The sequence below is a fragment of the Calidris pugnax genome, unplaced genomic scaffold (genome assembly GCF_001431845.1).
Source record: "Calidris pugnax isolate Ruff unplaced genomic scaffold, ASM143184v1 scaffold13, whole genome shotgun sequence".
In the NCBI taxonomy this organism is placed as follows: domain Eukaryota; kingdom Metazoa; phylum Chordata; class Aves; order Charadriiformes; family Scolopacidae; genus Calidris; species Calidris pugnax.
In genome coordinates, this window is record NW_015090810.1 from 7,692,320 (window position 1) to 7,712,624 (window position 20,305).

The window sequence follows — 20,305 nt, forward strand, 5'->3', positions numbered from 1 at the left end:
ACAACCATCCAACCAATTCCTCATCCACCAAACAGTCCACTCATCAGATCCATACCTCTCCAATTTAGAGAGAACGGTGTTGTGGGGTATCATGTCAAAGGCCTTACAGAAATTCTGACAGACAGCATCTGTAGAGAGATGACTATACATATAAAAATGTTCGCAGCTAGGAGCAACTTTAGTACTGGATCCACTACTCCCTGTGTACACAGCACTGTACAGGGAGCAAAATAAATTTCAGTCTTTAAAATGTAAGAGTATGAACATTGTGTCTCTCTTCAAGAACATATCCTGGCAAGAGCATGAACATTGTGTCTTCGTCTCTAGGACAGACTGTGTCCACCCTGCGACATAAATCAGAGAGCACTGGAAATTGTTCCTGGATTCAAGCCACAGAAATTATTGCCAGGGTTTAGTAAGTAAAATTACTTCTCCTGAATACATTGAGTCAAGAAAGTTACATCCTCATCTGCAAATGTGTCACCTCTTCTGTTCCTGTATAGTCACCCTGCCACATTGCATAGGGAAGATTTCGGATGAAGGAAAAAGGAAGAGCCTGATAGATAAAGCCCTCTCTTTCTCCTGGGGTTACCAGTGCACATTATCTGATGGCGATAGGAGAGCGAGAAATAGGATTGAAAAACAGTGCTGCATAAATTCCTTTATCTAAATTGGACAGTAACATAGTCAGTAACATAGACAGTAACACAGGCCAACAGCACCGCCAGATCTGCATTGAAACTTCCTAATAATTTCCTAAAGGTTTCTGTCCTGAGGATGAGGTTTTTTCTGTTACCATGAGACACAGCAGTACGGCCCTTCCAGGGAAGTGGACTTGGTTTAATGGCTTCAGAAAAACAGTCTGATATAAGTGGTATCTTCCTTATATGGGTATTTTAAGCTTTTCAAAACAAGATAATTTATATGCTAATAAGATTTCCATTATTGCAACGATTGCTTTCTTGTCCATTAATTATGTTCACTTTGATCAGTCAGCATTAGTACTGTGCATAAAATAGTTTTACAAATATTTAATAAATGGATTCGCATTATTAGTGTTTTTAAAGATAGTTATTGCTACAAATTAAGAGATTCCTTTTCCAGCTTAGAATATGAAGATAAAATATGATCTAATTTGAGAAGTAATTGTTTGTGTTAGCTGTTTTGCAATTATTAATTCCTTTTATGACTGATAGAAAGAGAGTAGAATCTCCTTTTAAGTGCTGTATCCTCATTCTAGCTGGATTTCAACATTGTCATACCACTGCAATATAGTGAAAAACATCATAAATATTCATTGCATGCCAGTGGCAGAGAAGGAAATACTTTCTTATTCTAATACCGCTTTCATTTGAGACAGATGAAATAAAAGTCTTCTCAATAGTTATTTTGGGACATTTAATACAGTGTAGGAATGCCATACACTTGGCCAATTAGCATAGATGATTGATGACAAGTGTTAAAAAAATAGAAGTAACTGATTTTTAAGGGCAGCTGTGAATACAAGGTTTGCTGGTATTGTACAGAGCGGTGCAGTTTGTCAAAGTATTAAAAAAGAAATTTAGTCCCATGCAATTCAGTGTGAGTGTGGTGACAAAGATAAGGAAAGGGTTACGATACTGGAGATAGCCAGAGAAAATAATGGAATCTGTCATTTGTCTTCCTTCAGGCTGTTTTGATATTGTTGCTGTTTTTCTTCATGTACTCGTCTCCAAGAAGCCAAGTACCTGATGCCAGAATGCTTAATTATAGAGGTGTCAGCACAAGCTTCAACTCATTTCGCTTATTTAGAACTTGTAGGTTTAGATCTTTTGTAGGAAAATTAAGAATACTGCATCTTTAAATGATGGGGTTTTTTGCTTTCCAGTGAAGTCTTTTCCAAGTATCATGCTTCCTAGACCTTAAAGGTCTGATCTCTCAAACAGAGCTCAAGTAAGCAGCCAAACTGATAAGATAACAGTTTCTACACTGACATCAACCCAGGAGGCTTTTGAATATGAGGCAATCTTTTCTTTCCCTGGGAATAGAAAAACGGGCAGAGCAAGAGCTGGGCCACTGAACTTGCCTTCAAAGATCTTACCTTCAGCATGAAGGACTTCCTTCAGCATGAGCTGAAGTGCCACCAGCAGTGGTCCTGGTGGATTTGCTTTGGCATCAGCTTGCTGGGTTGGTAGAGCCCACTGCTGGGGCTCTAACAGCAATTCAACCCAGCTCAGCATGATCCAGGGATGTGGTGCTGGGGTACTGCTGTGGAGACATTAGTTTGGGGGAAAATAAACCTCACCTTGTATTTAAAAGAGTGCAGTCCTTCCTGAATATAAGTTAGGGAAATCGGTGTAATTTGTTTATATTATTCTTTAAAGAGTGCAGATATGAGTCAAAAATTCTTTGGTTTTTTCAGTGATATTCTGCCACCGTCAGCCTTCTGATACACACACAAACATTTTTTTCCCCAAAATTTAAATATCTGAATATTTTCAATATTTTAAAAAAATGTAGAAAGTTGTTTCTACATTTTAAAAATATTTTTAAAATCTGTAAATTCACTTTAAGTCCTTTTTCCATGTGAGAAAATTCTGTGAGGTTTTTTCCGGTGTTTTGTGTACTTTTAAAATTTATTCTTTTTCTTTGCAAGTAAGTAAAAGTAAGGGATATAAAAATTTCAAAGTCAGTTTAGTATTAAATAACTGAATTGTGTTATTCTGCCAAATTATCAGAGGACAGCCTTAGTCACTTAATGAGCATGTGACCAGATACAAGCTTTCTCTACACAATTTAATTAGTAATGCCCACATGTAGACATAATTTCAACTAGACATTAGTAAAACATAATAAATCAACCCCAAATCTAGAAGTTGAGGGTCTCTGTTCTTTGGAAAATGCCTAATGCATAGTCGGCTCTACCTCATGGCAAGGCTGTCTGAGTGCATGGGAAATGGAGCAGAGTGTATCTGTCTGGGCTTCACATAGCCATTTGATGCAGGGTCACAAGAAAAATAAGTAAAAAGGGGAGCTAGAATATAGCTGTAGGAGAGGAAACTCCAGGCTGGAATGCAAGGGCTAGGAGAGGGGACACTTTTCCTCTCCAAGTTTCTCCAATACACCTCTATCAGCTCTTGAACTTATTGAATATCTTTATTTACGCCTCACGCTAAAAATCGGAGCATTATTCATAACACGGATTTGAAAGGTGCTCTTAAGATGGAGGACAATTAAAATGTCATGTAGGAAGAGCTAAAGGATCTTGAGGGTTACAGTAAGAGACACTGGAGAAAATAAAAGTAAAAAAAGCAGGGTGCGCACTGAGGCAGTTGTCTGCTTTAGACATACCAGAGGCATTTAAAGAGAATGGAGGTGTCCAAGGTTCAAACAGCAGCAGCCCAGAATGGTTCCTCCCCAGTCTCACTTTCAGGATGCTGAATGTCAATCCCTGCCTCCGTTCTGGAACATGAAGTTCCCTATATACATTGTGGATGAGGAAGGCATTTCAGACTGGGCAGGTAAAAGGCCACCTCCTATATAATACCAGTTTTTGTGGTGGAAAGATAACTCAGCTGTTTTCCTCTCTCTGTGGTGTCTCAGAGAATACCTAGTATGCTGGGAGGAGAACTGCTCGTTCTCTGCATAAATATCAGCCAAACAACATAGGGGAAACAGCTGTTTAGTCCAAATCATATTGTAAGCCTAAAAGTAAGTATATGGCTAAAAATAAGATGAACCTGAAAGCTAGACAAAAACTTTAAAAGACCAGAATATTCGGGTTCAGAAGCAGACTTCTGATGGGAATGATGGAAGAGAAAAGCTCCCCTTGCTGAGCTTTGTAACCCTAAGAAATGGCTTAGATATGAATACTGCCACTTGCTAATGCATTGATGGGTAGTAATTCCCCTTCAGTTCCAAATTTACTGACTCTGATTCTGCCTGTGCTGCTCTTGAATCTAGAACTGAGACCAGTGCCATAAAGATAAATGCAATTTATTTATTAATTTATTTTTCCAGAAGCAGTTTAATTGTATCTGAGCTGACAATTTGCTAGATTTGCTAGATCAAGCTTGGTAGCCTCAGAATCTGATTGTACTTCCAGACAATTGATTCCAACCATTCATGTTTTCCTGCGTAGATTTACCAGTTCACTCCTCTTGGTGCATCTGAATTAGTCTGCACAACACGGTGTAGATACCATGTCTGGTATGAGAATGTTGGAGGGGGAAAAAAGGGAGAGATGTCTTGTCCTTAGCTATATCATGTCATTAATTGGACTTCGCACACTGCCTTGAGTTAGAAGAAAAGCAAAAAGAGGACTCACTTCATTAATAACTTGCATTTCTTCTCATTTCTGCAAATTAGCTAGTGTGACTATAGAGGTGACAATGAAATATTATCTGTTGCCTCGTTTTCATCTCCATCATCATGTCCAGGGGAAATCTTGAAGAGTTTACAAATAATATCTTTAAAAAATACACTGTTTGTCTGTTAAGTGACTGCATTCTAGATATGTCTCAAATTTTTAGTATGACGTTGATTTAACTTAATTTTAGGCAGAGAGTGTATTTGAAACAACAAAGTATTTTACAAATGTTTTTGAAAGAATCCATCACAGTGAGAGGACACTTAAATACCAGTAGTCTTAACTTCACTGTTCTGAAAATGTAGGAAAAGTAATCCCAAAGTAACACCATGACTCTAAGCATTGCTTTATGGAGTCTGAAGAGATGTATGCCAGCTGGGAAGCTGTTATGCTGTGTAGGATCTAATGGTATATGACGCTGATCACTCACATTTCAGAAACTGAAACGAGCCTCTTCCAACGTCTGTGGATCTGACTGGAAGAACACGGAGACTGCTGTCTTTCCTCACTAAAACTGCTACAAGGATATAAATAAATAGAGAATCTTTAAAGTTTCAAAACTTTATATCTCACTGATTCTCTGCAGGCTGTTGGCACAGGTTAGAACAGCCTGAAGGATTAAAATGGACAATGAAAAAGGCAGAATTTGATTTTATGAAGAATATGTTGGTTAGACCTCCCTCCTGCCACTGCCAAACCTCTTCAAATCTCTGTGCCCAGCAATGCTAAGCTCTTCTCTGCAGCTTTCGGTCAGAATTTGATGCTGATGAAAGCATCACCTGGAGGGATGTAGCGATAAAGAAGTGGAAGGGGATGAAATACCTACTTCATTATCATCAAACATAACTGTCTTCAGGAGTGCTTTCTGATATGGAAAGCAATATAGACAAAATCTGAAATTTTAAAGAAAAGTAATTCTAAGAGTCCCAGGATTAGAAATAGTTTAGCCTAGGCTTTTTAGCTTTACAGAAATAGCCATCTTAAATGTCATAGTAGTTCTGACAGTTGTCAAGTAAAGCCAAAACTACAAGTGGGCTAAAATAAAAGCCTCTTAGAAGCTTGCTGTAAATTTAGATGAATGAAGATTATTTCTGTTCCATTATGAAATGGAAAACTGTCCCATTTCAGTGACTGTCACTAGGAAATATATATTAGAAAGTTAATGTCCTGAACAGTTCCTATGTGCCTTGAGCTGCCTTAATTGATTTGCCAAAGGAAGGTTTAAAATCCTCTAGTCACTAGAAACATTTCATGAATATTGGATAAAAGGGTTTGAGTTCCTGTGTAAGAGCTTGTACTGACTAAAGCGGGAAAATCAGCATTTGTGTTCTAGGCATGTATGACTGTTCACTAAAAAAACAGCCTTCTAGCTAATTCCAAATACTCTTTTCTGATTGGTGTCAGCTCACACTTATGCCTGCAGGGGAATTTTCAGATGTAGAGTAGCCAGATAACAGTGTGAATGAGTCTCTTATCATAGCCTTTTCTCTACCAGGTAGCAAGAGTAATCCAAGATTGACAGATATTCATACTTAAAAAGATTTGTAAAGCTGCCTGGTCTTTGTGTCTTTTCTTTCTTGTGAAGAAAGTTTTCCTCACTTAGAAAAAGTTCCTCACTTAGAAAAATAATTGAAAACTCTGTGCTCAGCACTTGCCGGTGAATAATGCCAGTGTGCTCTACTTTGGATGCAAAGACCTTGCTAATAACATAGGCTGCCTGCTCATTAGAAAGAACAGAATAAACAAAGTGGTCTTCTACATCGAGCCAATGCGAGAGAATCTGGGCAGGAAGAAGAGGTAGTGGCTCTTGCAGACTTTCGAGTCATCATCAGAACAAATGAAATACAGCCTGTGCAGTTGTGCTCTCTGCTGGGATTAATGTAGTTTAAAGAAAATGGAAGAAATTACTTCAGAACATCATCTGAAATTGTACTGTTGAAGAGATAGTACTGCTGCTTAATGCGGTGTCCTTAAAAGGCTTTATGCCATCTCTTCTGATTCATTCTTCCAAAAGCAGTGAAAAAAAACCTGTGGTGGTGAAATATAATGTGCTGTTATGCTGTTTCTACAGACACACAGAGCTAGAAACTGAAATCATCAGGGACTCATCCTCAAAAGAACAATTCTGAACATCACCTCAGCAGTTCATATTTACTTTTTAATACACGCAGGAAAGGGCTTGAGTTCCTAGTCCCAGTGCTTCACACTATTTCCTCTTCTCTTGCCACTCTGAAGGACAGGTTGTTTACATCAATGTTTTTACACACATCTGAAAGAGATTGAGTAAATAGTAAAGGGATTATTTTGCTCATGCTTCAGAGACCAACTACAGATCATGAAGCTGGCTAAATAGTAGTCATCAGTCAGTTAAGTAGATCACCAGACTTGACAGCATTTGTTGCAACAACTCCAGTGCCTGTCATTTTGTTTAGAAAGTACTCAAGAAAAGTTGCAAAAAAGTTTGTCAAGTGTATATGTTTCATTTTAATTTCTTGTCAGTCTTTACACCTAAAACTGCTAATGATGACCATGTTTTAGGCAGCCAACAAAGAGCTTGCTTATGTGGGCACTGGAAGAGATGGCTCAGGTAGCTGGAAAGCTTTGTCCTTAGATACAACTGATATGGCAAGAAAGAATGACAAAAGAAGAGCATGTAACTGCTCTGCCTCGTGCTAATAGTAAGCCTAGTTAAATGTGTAAAAGCACATTAATGACTGACAAAGCATAAAGGTTTCTTCCTTCTTCATCTGCGATGGCCAGCAAGTACAAAACGGTTTGATGCATGATTTCACGGCTGGTATTTTCTTTCCTCACCTTCACCTCCTTATGAATTGCTGGTACCTTGTCAGAAACATTATTCCCTTAGAATTGCTTCTGTGTGTAAAACAGAATGCTCAGATGTTCACTTCTGCTTGCTGTGCTGAAAAAAATGCTATGATTGTCCTGTGTCATTTCAGCATAGCTGTGTAAAATTGTGTATATGCATCTAAATGCTAATCTAAGGCAACAGCATAGTCTGGGTTTATCTCATGTCATTGTGCTTGCAAAAGCATGCTTTTGTGTAAAGATAACAGAGGACGCTGCTGAGAGGAGGGAAGAAATTTCAGCCAAAGAAATCCTGTCCATTCCCCATCTGATTCCTGAACTTCCCTGAAAAAAGAGAAGTTCTGCCCAAAATATGGTAAAGTTCAGACAGCAAAATATTAGTTAAAAATGGTGGCACCCTTCTACACAGCAAGAGCTTCTGTGTTTCAGTTATGGATAGCCTTCCTCAGAAAATAAATAAGAAAATTGAAAAAGGGTATTAGAGAGTGGAGATAGACAAAAAAGTATCCCCTCTCCTATGAAGAAGAGACTAAGTGGACTGGAACTCTTTATTTAGAAGGGAGTTAAGTGGCAGCATGATGAAAACATGATGCTAAGCCTTACGGTATTTTGTGTTTTCACATAATCCTAGATTTAGGATGTATCTGGATGATAGGCTTATAAAAATATTGTTATACTGATCACCTTTTCCCAAAATTTGAAACTTAAGGTGCTGGTCTTCACTTGCCATTTCTTCCAGCCCAGCTGTGGAATACAAGTCTCTCATTCCTCTCATGATGTTTGGAGATGCCATTTTTTTGAGGAAACCTGTATTTGGGAAATGCTTGTAATTCAAGATGGTTCATACTAAAGGAACCAGAGAATTTTTTTTTTTTTTTTAAATTTCTGGAAACTCTATTGCATATTCTGCAAGCCTTTTGGCTTGTGCCAGAGCAAAGAGCCCAAATGGCCAATGCCACAGACTACTTGTATCAGCAGAGATCTTCTCTTGGCAGACATGAGGCACCAAGCCCATCTCTTTTATTGAAATTACTCTTTCATTAAAATTGCCCAGAACAGATTTTACCCTGGAAAAAAAAAAAAAAAGAAAAAAAATGTTACTTTTATATGTCTCTCTCCTGTGTTCTTTATTTCCAAATGGCCTCTGATGTGAACCCATACATCTGCTTATCCCATGCTTTTCTCATGTTGAAGCAGTTTCTGTAACCAGTTTAAAAAATCATGAATGTTTCCTGAACCCTGAGATAAAACTGATTTTCCATTTACCTTTCTGTTTACCAAGGGTAGAGAAGAAGCTACATAAGAATATATGAAATGTCTCATGAGGTCAGTAGACTGGTTGACCTCCCAAACAAATAAATAAGCAAACCCCACTCAATGAAAATTTCAAAAGCTCACTACCTGCTGTGCAAAGGAACAACATGAAAAACAGCACTGGTTTTTCTGCTTTATACCAATGTCCTAATAGTTTTGATGAGTGCCGCCAATATCGTGGGATTTGATGCGCACTGATTCTTCATTCTTCTTTTCCATCACTGTCATGGTTACCAGAAATTTTTTTTCTGGACACTTCTGTTCCATCATTTTATCTTCTTTCTTTCTTAAAAGCCTGTGTTTTCATGTTTGGGAAACTCAAGTCATTTGCAAGTATATTTTTCAAGCATTATTCCTGTGGTGAAGACAAATATTTAATGTTTAGAAGTAAGCATGTTCGTTTATTCCTGCTGTTTTATGCCTGCTCTGTCTAGCTAGAACACAAGTATCTGTTTAGATGAGAATGGTGGTATTGCTTCGTTTAGAAAATATTTGCCAAGACCAGATTTTTATCTGTGCTTCTCACCCGCTCTTTGAGCTGCTCTGCTGCTGCTGCTCTCCAGACACCACTGTTCAGTTACGCAAATCTTTTAGAAAATGTCGTGAGACAAAACAGGCAGGGAAAAGAAATCCCTTTGGATCATAAAATATTTCAAATTTACATCTTCAATTTTGAGAATTTTGACAGAAGCACCTTTTCTGAAAATAGTCTCAAGGCTTGAAAAGCTGAAGTCACTGGGTCTGCTTTGATCAAATGTTCTGGAAACATTTTAACCGCAGCAATCTAAGGATATAAAATCATGGATTCGGAAGCATTGTTGATTTTATGAAGCAGTTTAATTTTCATCACCCTCTGGAGTCTGCTGTCCTCTCACTGTTCCAAAGGTGACAATTACCTCTTTATCCCACAGGGGGTGACAACTTTATTGCTGTCTCCCTCGTGTCCTCTCTGGCACTGTGCTCACGTCTCCTGTGCTCAGGTTTTTGTCTCTGCCTAATTGAGTGGTGTAACTAGGTTGAAACCAGATTTGTGCACAAGCTGCCCTCAGCTGGAAGTTTGATGTTTTGTTGCACAAGCAAGGTGAGACTTGCAGAGCTAAAAGCTTGTTGGGTTCCTCTCAACTATATCATTTGGTAGACTAAATGATATTCCCTTTCTCTACAAACTTCTGTCTTAGAGGTGATGTTTGGAGGGTGGTAGAGGTTATGAATTACAGCTTGTAGCTCTTCACCGCCTAGCAGCTGCAGAGCCAAGACCCACAGAAAACCACCTTGCTGCTTTGTGCATATCAAGGGAGGCATGTCTGTAGCTAAGAAGTCCTGTCTGAGTAAATCGAGCATGATTAACATGTCGGTAGTGGGCTGTGTGGATTGCCTGATGACACAGAAGGGTTTCTGAAGGCAGCTGGGACTAACAGAGGGTGTCTCGCTCCCTCCCTCCCAGCTCTTTCTGCAAGCCCTTGTGTCCTTCCAGGGCTCCTTTGTGCTGGCTCTGGGGTGGCACTGGAAAGCAGTTCAGAAAAAACATCTCCCACGCTTGCCAAAAAATAAATAAACAAAAAAAAAAATCACTGAATACATTTTGCTGGTTTAATAAGCCACGGCAGCTTGTACTGGGGCCTGATGAGTGCCAAGCTACCACCAGGCAGGTGTAGGACTGTGCAGCTAGGAGCAACATGGGAGGGCAAGACCTACCATTTGGGTGTCAGCAAGCTCTTAGGTTTGCTGTCCTGTGATGCTTCACCCTCCTTGCCTCCTACTTTTATTTGACTTAGTCCAATAAGGACACTATAGGATCAGAAGTGCACCTTGATTTCAACAGATGTCGCAGAACTTAAAGGGACAGTTTAAATTATATATTCATTACTCTGACAATAATGTACTGTGTTTTAAATAAGAAATATAACTTCAATTGCCTTAGTTACCCCACTGCTTTTCAGGTATTCCTGCATGCATTTATTTAAATGGTTTACTTTATATTGAGTATCTAACTCAAGAACCCCTAGAGTGGCTGAGTTAACTTATTTTTAGAAAAAATACTCATGGTCACTTCTGGAACTGACTTGACTGTGTAGGTTCAGGCATTTCAGGGAAAGCCACTGGGGATAAACACTGTTATATGGTGAGATGACTTGCCATTAGGGAACGGCAGCCCAGATTCCTGGACAGTGAAGTGGAACTGAGGTAGAGCCCTGGAATGTACCAGCCCATTGGAAAATGCTCAGGGAATACAAGTCCTCTGGCATTTAACTGCCTTGCATCCAGCTGTGATGCGTGTGTCAATATACTCATGATCTCTTCTCTGATGAAGGGGTGTTTGTGTTATTAATTTAGCTTGAATATGTCATTAAGAGAATTTAAATCAACAATAAAATACCAAGTCTAAGCTGAGTATATAATACAAATTTGATTAAACAAAAAATTGGTGCTATATGGGAGAAGACTGTTGGAGAAGGAAACAAGCATGGTCTAGAGCAGACCTTTTTTGTAGGTATAGTGTTGAAAATCATGGAAATAAATGCTATTTATTTATTTCTATGTTTACTATATTTGAGACACTTTGCATAAGAAAACATACAGTAAATAAAATTATAGTCAAAGTACAGACCTGGCCCTGACTGAGACAGCAGTTAAGAGTCTTCTGAACTCTGATTTTATTGATTGATGAAGAAAGCTAAAGACGTGAATAAAAAAATGTGTTGGCTGTGGATTTCAGTGTCTGGGGAATGAAAGAGTTCTAACTTTGGCATGGGCTTATGTCCAGATCTGAATAATAATACTGTCAGTGATAATGCAAAGAAACTTCTAATAAATACTAGTGCTCCATAGCTCAGGAAGAGCTTAATGACATGTTCATAATATAGCAAAGATGTGATTCTGTGATTTTTAGAGACACTGTAGATACTGGTATTTTTGACTACTTAAGTTGACAGAAGACAAGCAGTAAAAGAATCTGTATCTAACTCTGTCCTATATGAATCGCTTAACAAAAGAACAAGAAATGATAAAAGAATAAAACAGGTCATATATATAAAACACCCCCAGACACGTATAAAAAGGATAATCAGGACAATTAAAAAAGATTACAAACCTTGCCTGACTTTACGAGCTTCACTCTGAGGCTCTGCTGATAGGCAACTCTCTTTTGGTGTCCCTTTGCTGTGACAAGCTTTAGGTGAACCTCTACTGTTTTTCCCTGGCTGAACTTGGGAAGCATTGAGGGACAGAGGTCTCTTATTCTGTGTATCAATTTGTTTGTTAGGTAACTGTGGGACACTGGTTGTCTTCTCTCGATTTGCAGGATTCTGTTGTACTCGACACCTATTTTGTTCCACGTTTTTCCACCGGGAAAAAAATAAAGAGAGGGGAAGTCCCATGTTTCTAAAATAAAGCTAATGTTGGCTAATGTTTTGTGAGTGCAAATGGGTGATTGTTGTGGACTTCTTATTCTGGCCACAAATAAAGGACTGATGGATTAAGAGAACAGCAATTCAAGAAAAAAGATTGTACATCCAGGGAGGGTAGAGCAATGAGATGAAATGCAGTTATGCTGTGTAACAAAGTACATGTGAATAGGACAAATATCAATGTAGGGTTGTAAAACAGAACATGTAGAAGAAGGCAGTACACAGAAGAAAAACAGAGATGTTGTCTGTGTGTATGGCAATTGTGAGACCAACATCATTGAAATGTTTGGTCCAGTTCTGCTTTTCCTCATTTGAAAAGGACATTAAAACATTGTCTTTTGGGGGAAAAAATTAAGCCAAACAATTACAAGAAAAAGAGCTGGACTTGGAGAGGTATCTGAAAAAAACCCCCAAACAATAACAAAGCTACAAAAAAACCCCAACATAAGCGTCTGCATTTCTGTCGTCCAAGCTGTCTAACTTGAAATGTGCAACTAGTAGTGTTTTCCCTTATGAGATGGTTGTGCATTTAGAAAAAATGAGGAAGGTACACTTTTCTAAGGTTGCATTATGAGTTATGCAGCTGCAACAGATCCCAAATAAAGGTTGTTGAGATGCTGTGTGCAGCAGTGGCTGTACATACCAGCAGCGACATCCAGAGCTACCACACTGTGCCAGACTGAGCTCGTTCAGCTTCTCTTCCACCCTCAGTTCACATTGCTGTCTGTTGGACTCCAAGCCACTTTCTGTTTCCTTCCCTTTAGCTTTTCAAGGATAGTTGCTGATGTGAAGCAGCTCAAAGCTGGGCAGATCGGTTATAGAATTGGTATTTACTATAACATCACTCTTGCAACTGGTGAAGAAAAATGATTGAAGAAAATAAAATAGGCACTAAGATGGCAGTATGGTTTCTGATGGTTTCCATTGGGATGATCCCTGTGTAATGAAGAGGAAAGCTTGGTTGATTAATCATTTTAATGTATAGTGAAATACGTGGTGCAAGCTAAGTTCAAGTAATTCACTTGTGCTGTTGAATTAAATTTTTGTTAAGGACAGAGATCAAATTCTAAATCTCTTGAAGTAAACTAATTACTTGACTGGGAAATATTGTTTTAATCTGATAATTATGTTCCTCAGAAGTTAGTATTAACGTTACTTTTATTATTTTCTTTAAAGCTGTACTTCTATACGATCACTGATCCTTTTGCTAATAAGTATGTAAATATGCCTATGCACTGTCACCAAAACACAATGGAAGATAAAAAAGAACTTTTATTTTTATGTCTGTTTTTATATTCACGTGGATTTTATAAGATCTAGATTTTATGTTGGGTCACAGCATAAGCTACAATCTGTACCAACACACGTGCTGGAGTATGTGGTGAGATGAAAATAAAGGACAAAATAGTACTAAGATTTGCTTTTGTAATGTCAGCACTTAGTGTGTGTATTAGGAATATCTATTATTCAAACATCTGCTACTTTAAATAAAGGAAAAAACACTGTTAGTAATTTATGAATCTCAAGTTTAAAGAAGATAACTCTCTGGCTAAATCTTATGGTATGTTTACCTCAGTGGCAAAGAAATGACTTGGCATGACCCGTAGACCATCATCAGATGATAACTCACTTCTCATGCCATAAATCAGCACATCATTTCTACAAAACAGGTTTCTAAAACACTTACAGCAATTTCTTACTAGCATTGCTCTAAGTTTATGAAATTAAATACTACAACTATATTTATATAACTTTTTTTTACCCTGAAGGTATTTGTTGTTTTTTTTCATAAAATAGTGGTGAAAGCATAGAGCAATGAGTGACTCTTATTAGTTACCTTCCTATTCCTGTATTAAGTTAATATTTGTAAAAGTGAAATGAAGGTATTGCTATTTATACCATTTCCCACTGTTCATGAGGAGCGCTCCTTTCTGCCACGTTGGCAGAACCAGCTACTGCAGCAGGAACACTATGTCTGTGTCTGCTGGGGTTACCTAAAACCCCTGTAAAAATCTAAGAGTGTTTCCTCACCCAGCACACAGGAATTTCAGTCTTGAGGGGTTTAAGGTACTTGAGATGCTGTAGCTACTTGTCACATGTTATTATGAAGCAACATGTTCCCGAGGAGCAAAGAATCAAGTGGTCACTGCAGCTGCGGTTGCAGTTTTGATGCCTGCATAATAAATATGTACTGTCATCATCATGGATTGCACTAGAGGTTCCTGCTTTGGGGGTTCTTGCTGGTTTATTTTTTGTTGATTTTTACCTTTGAAAACAGAGTTACTAGTTGGATTACACATGGAAGAAAGAGCCAGTTTCAATTTCTCAAAATTGGTTTTTTTTTTCCTGTTACTATCTGTATGTCTGTAGTTTGTGAACAGTACCCAAGACAATGTCAGAAGCCATCAAATAATGTTAAGAAATTTTTATTCCTTTTAATAACCCATTTGACTTTTTAGCATTTTTTTAGTAAGCTTTAGTGGAAGTAAAACACCATGACTGAAAATTTTGCATATCACAAGGATATTTTCATGAGTTGCTCTATAACTTTCATCACCATCATCCATATTTTTATTTATCTACTGCTTAGATCATTATAAGCCACAAATCCTAGCAAAGGGAAGTTGGTAAAAAAGTACTTTTAAATCTATACCTCTGTATATATTTTTAAATCAGTTTTTTTTTTTTTTTACATTTATTCAGAGCATTCAACCTGATTTATGTTTTGTTGATAGTTTCAGAATGTGTCAGTGAAGATGTATGTATTTATCTCTAGTCAGCAGATGCATATGGTATACGTCTGTCCTACTGAGTGATAAAAATGTATGTGATTTTACAAGAAGCAATGATAATATTGCAAACCAGTAGCACTTGGAATCTAGAAAATTTTGTGAGCTGGTATATTATGCTATCAGTAATAGATGACAATCAAAGATGACTATGATCATAGGTGATAGCAGTGATTCTTGCTGTATGTTTATCTATAAATAGCACTATAGTAGACTGCAACTTACAGTCCTATTATCTTGTAATAAAAGAATAAGAGGAGACACAGTTAAAGGCAATAAATTTAAAATCAAATGAAAAAGTAATTTTTCCACACAGTGAAAAATTTAACTATAGAAGTCTCCAACACAGGTCACAGAACCAAGAATTTATCAAGGTTAAGACTGGATTGACCACCAATATGTCTGCAATAAGTGACACTTGCACACCAACAATTCTTTAATATTTTCTACTATTATTTACTTAAACCAAGTAGGCAAATGCATTATGACTATGTTCAAATGCAGGGATGTTTAATCCTACTTCTCCAAACTAGAGGGGATCTGGATGAAGGCTGTTAAGGTGCACACGTAAATCTGCCAGCTCATGTTTACGGTCTCTCCTGGAGCTGTGTTAGCACCCACTGGGTGAGACTTGGCTCAACTGGATTTCATTCGGAGCAGCTCCAGTGCTCTTCTGCAGCTGTTGCCAGAATCTCTGCCATTACCAGTGTCAATTTCTCATGCTCTCTTTTTGTCACAGGTTGGGTCTTTTAGCTGTTAAGGCTTAGCACAAGGTAGCTCACACTTGTTGAAGGGTGTCTTCTATTTATCAAAGGGAAATGGTGTCTTGTGGCTTGCAGGAAATGTGGGGTAGTCGTGCTGTACTACACACCTGTTGTACCTTTCCTTGCAGATTTCAGTAATTCAGGTGGTTGCCTTCAATGCAGCCTCTTAGTGACCAAAAAGGTTTATCCAAAAAGGGGCTGGTTTGCACAGAAAAATGTATTGTAGCCTTACATGCCTATTGTTTGTTTTCTCTTATCCCGGTGTCTTCTAAAACAAAGGATTAATGGAAATGACAATAATAAACAAAAATGGGGAGGCAGTAAAACAGCAATCTATACTGACAGCACTCAGCGCTCCTCTGCAAGTTCAAAATATTAAAAATACTTCTTAGCATAAATGAGTGAACACCTCTTCTTTCATACTCAATCACAAAATAGCTGAAGTAAGGAAGAAATTTAACAAGATCTTTTCTTAATTTAGATTGGAAAGATGGGATGAAAGATGGGAGTAATTTGCTGGGGATATTTGAGGAGGTTTCAGCATTATGTGACCGTTATTTTTGAAGCACAACAAAGGGTAGTACTGACTTAAAGGCGTTACATTTAACAAGGATACTAGGACGTGCATGCTGATGTAGGATAAAACCAAGCCAAAAAAGATACAGACATCCATAATCATTGATATAAGTAGATAGTAGAGCCATCCGGAGAACCATATGATGAATGAAATGGAGGACCAAGAACCATTTTCTTCTGTGATCTTTGATAGCTCTTATATTGCCTTGATAAAAGCAGTCACACAGTGAAAATTGATTGTTTGCATATCTCTCATCACCTGAGATTCAGTAAGTTACTGGCTTTATCATAGCTCCATTCCCATCTATGACAAGTGGGTGATAACACTGATCAACTTTCCAAGGCCATTTGAAATTGGTAAAAGAAAGTTTTAAGGAGGTGTTACTGAGTTATTTTAACCTTGGTTGAATCTGCTGTCTTAAAAAGTTTAAACCTTACTCGGGTAATTTTAACAGTGAATGGAAAATAATTTCAGTGCTAATGAAACTATATTATGAGATATTTATAAAACTTTTAACATATTTCGTTATTTTATTTAGGGTCAAGTTGTTTTCAGAAATGGAGAGAGGATGGGAACCATCAAATTTACGCAATTCCAAGGTAGGTTGCAGATAATTTAATTTTCATTATAATGGTGTATGCAGTTTCAAACTTGTGCATCAGTTGCTTTTGTTTCAGGATGTTTCAAATATGTACCATTATTTTGAAAAAAAATGGTGCTTGGAAGATGCAGCAAGGTACTTAGAAAGTTTTGTTACCTGTTTAAAATGCTGTGTTTTCAACCTTGCATGCTCTGAGCTATTCCCAGATATTTTCAAGAATTTTTTGTAGAAGAAAATCCACATACTTATAGAAACTACTGATCTATAAAGCTGTACTGGTCAGCTAAGCATCCAATTCTTAATGCAGTATTTCTGAAAACTATATGTGAAGAGGAACTTCGAGAGGCTTTTTACTGTTAAGCTCTTTCGAGTTACTGTTTGTGCTCTCTGAAGAGTCACTTTTGACATTCTGCAACTGCTTGCTAAAAGTTGCTTCAGGAGTTGGTCCCTCAGCGTGCAGAGGACACACTGTTGACCCCATCCCTTGGAGGGAACACACTCCACAGTGCGGCTCACCCAGCCTGCTGTCTTCTCTCAGCCTGAGCTGCTCCTGCAGGGAATGGTCTCAGCAGCAGAGACCAGAAACGCAGCCCTGGGGATTTGTCAGGGGTCATTTGCAGCCAGGATGAGGTGCTTGCGTGGGAGAGTTTTCTGCAGAAATGGTGGTCCATAGAAGACATGTTATAGTTGTTTCTACGCTTTATGGAATGTAATTCATGTTTTTGTTCCTAAGCTGAGAGTGGGATAAAACCGGAGATGATTACATTTGGATGGTCTTGTGAGAGTAGTAGTGACAAAGCTGCCAAATCCTTTTCAGACAATGCATGAGAAAGAATTTTGCACTCCCTTTGTTTTAGGAGATCACTTTAAGCACAATCCTGCTGACCAAGTTACAAAGGCTCATCCTTTAAGCAGAAATTGTCTGCTGTATGGGCATTGTTATTAATGAACAGCAATGCACTTGAGGGGATCTGTTACTCATTCTAATTTACTGAAGCAATCTTCGGGATTGCTCTTGCCTTCACAACTATAACTGATGATATTAACTCATGTTCCCTGAAGCATTTCTACCACTAAAACTTTGCAGACATCATGTCATGATAATATAATTCAGAAATTCTTGCTCAACACTAAGATAAATATTGATTGCTTCCTCTTTTCCTGCCCCCCCCTCCATTTTTTCATACTACTGATGTTTACAACCACATGAAAGGATCATGAGAAAATGTCATAAGAATCATGAGAAAATATTGTGAGGAGATTTTACATGGGGTATTTATTCCTCAGAAGTCTGAAGGAGCCCTTATGTATTATGCCTAAGGCCATTGTGTATACCGTGCTTAGAGTGCTGAGCAAGGAGGAAGTTTGGTGCATTCCCTCTGCACATTAAAGATGTGATTGGAGATCACGGGGAGGTACGACACGCATCTTCTGAACTAATCTGGAGGAACAGTGGAAGTCCAGGATGGCTAATTTTATATAGGTTTTTATTTCCAACTGTTCAAATTTGAATTTCTTTATAAAGATTTCGGTTTCACAGCAGATGCTATTTAACAGCAATGGTTTTACTGTCAGGTGAAGTGCCGTTTGCTCAATAAGAACTCAGGAGACAGGCGCCCATTTTGTAATTCTTTGCAATTACATAATGACAGTTTCAGAATCGATTCAGGCACATACCCGGGTTTTTGATCACCAACCAAAGGTTTCCAATTAACTCACAGGAAGAAGTTTTGTTATAACCCAGGCACCTGAGGGAGAAGTACAGGAGAAGGGCTGGCTTATCTGTCATGAAAACAGTGTTCTGTCAATGTATCTGAAGCCTGGACTTAAGTGTTGTTTAGTTTCTTACTAATTTTGGAAATGTACAAAAATGTACATTCTTTTACCTTGTAGTATGTACGAGAAATTGAAATAAGGAACAGTATAAAAACATAGGTGAAAGCAATCTATCTTTTTTTAACTGCAAGTGATATTCTATTAACAATTTTTTTCTGTTTTTTCATTGCTATTGTTTTTATACAAGGCTTTCATATTTGATACTTGTGGCATAATTGTGGAAATTATTACTTTGTTCAGAAGAATTCTTTATTGGTTAAGTTCCTAATAATGGAAAGAAGTTAATTAACTCCAGTACTTAAAATGGTAAATGGGCTTTTCCTTTGTAGTTATAGCTGTTAGGTGTTATCAAGCTTGAAACGGATACACAATTTATTCATTAAACTTTTTTTGTTTAATATAATACAAATCATAATGATTCCTAGGAAAAAAAGAGCACATCAAAGATGTCATGTAAATGCTCTTATGAGATTAATTGTAATTATGAGTATAGCATATATTAAATGTATTAATAGCTTATTATCCAAACATAATAATTGGGAATCATTAGTTTTAGCATTGTATATCTCAAGAGTCATTTCTGCATCTACACTGGTTTCTAGTTTAGTTAACAGTTTGAATGGAAATGCACAGTTATCAGAAATTCTTCAGTGCAGAAAAATATAACGGGCAAATAGGCAATCATAGGAGGAGGATTCCTTCGCCAAAAATGCTCTTGTTCATTTGCTGGGGTAGAAAATCAGCTGGGTAGACCCAGGAGCTTCATTTTTTCTTTGCTGGAAACTTTTGTGTTCATGAGACTATCTGCAAACATTTTGGCTATGGAAAAAGCAGACAGCCGTGTCTGCCAGAGGCGAGGGAAAGCCAGCCTGTGAGGGTTCAGAGGGTAATTGCAGTATGCCTGACACGCTGTGATGAAATTTTGAATAGCTGGCTTAATTTTGAAGCTAGATTTAGTTTTTCCAAAACTCACGCTAGTCATGTCTCTTTTTCAGCTTCTGTTCAGCCCGTTAGTTTTGCAAGTGGTCAAACAGATGGTGCCAGAGATAGCTGTGACCGAACTACTTACTGCTTTATAGGTCATGAGTACCACCCAGGAATGATTTAGTATGCAGCAGAGAGTACAAAGCACATGTTACAGCATTTTCTTCCCCTACCTTACTAGCAAATAAAGAGTAGTCTGTCAGTCTAGCTCAAATATCCAAGTGATGTTTGAAGCTAGCATCCTTTTGAATGAAGCCATTTTTCCATGGGTGCAATTAAAGGGCCATTCCCATTGTCAAACATACAGTTCAAGTAGATAGCTAAAATCTTTTGACTAGTGAGAAGTGAAAGAGGGTCCTGGCAACTGTTGTATGCATATCAAGGAGCAGGGAGGGCGGCAACAAAACTGAGATTGTAGATTGCTGTGATGCAGGAGTCTGCAAGAACAGATACCTACCCGTCCTTCAAAGTGTTTCACTTTGACAGGTCATTTCTGATTAATCCAACTGGAGCTTAAAAGGCACCTTGCTTTCAGTCATATTCTTATTTCTGTCAGGTGTTAGAGAAAACCTAAGAGACTTCTGTGCTAGAATAGATTAAAAATGAAAATTAGAGCTGAATTGTAAAAAAATAGCATTGAAATGTGCATAAATCAGACTTCTTGTAGGTAGGAGCAAAAGTTTGTGGTACCTTCAATTGAGAAAACTTGAAGAAAGTGAGTGGTCATCTGTAGGTGATTCTGCAGAATTGCTAAAGTCTTCATTGAAGCAGTTGTGGACAGCAAACAAATCAGAACTAAGCAGAAGAACTGAGGCTCCAGGAGAGCAATTGTGGGTTCTCATGTAGCTTGCTCTTAAAT

The 20,305-nt window shown here is 37.9% G+C and overlaps 1 protein-coding gene across 1 annotated transcript in view; it reads left to right on the forward strand.

The window, feature by feature from the left end:
- Positions 1-20,305, forward strand: part of GABBR2 (gamma-aminobutyric acid (GABA) B receptor, 2) — a 474,269-nt gene that overhangs the window by 250,002 nt on the left and 203,962 nt on the right. The window contains exon 8 of the mRNA XM_014938669.1: positions 16,564-16,624. Coding sequence (XP_014794155.1) covers positions 16,564-16,624 — 61 coding nt within the window. The remainder of the gene's footprint in view (positions 1-16,563; positions 16,625-20,305) is intronic.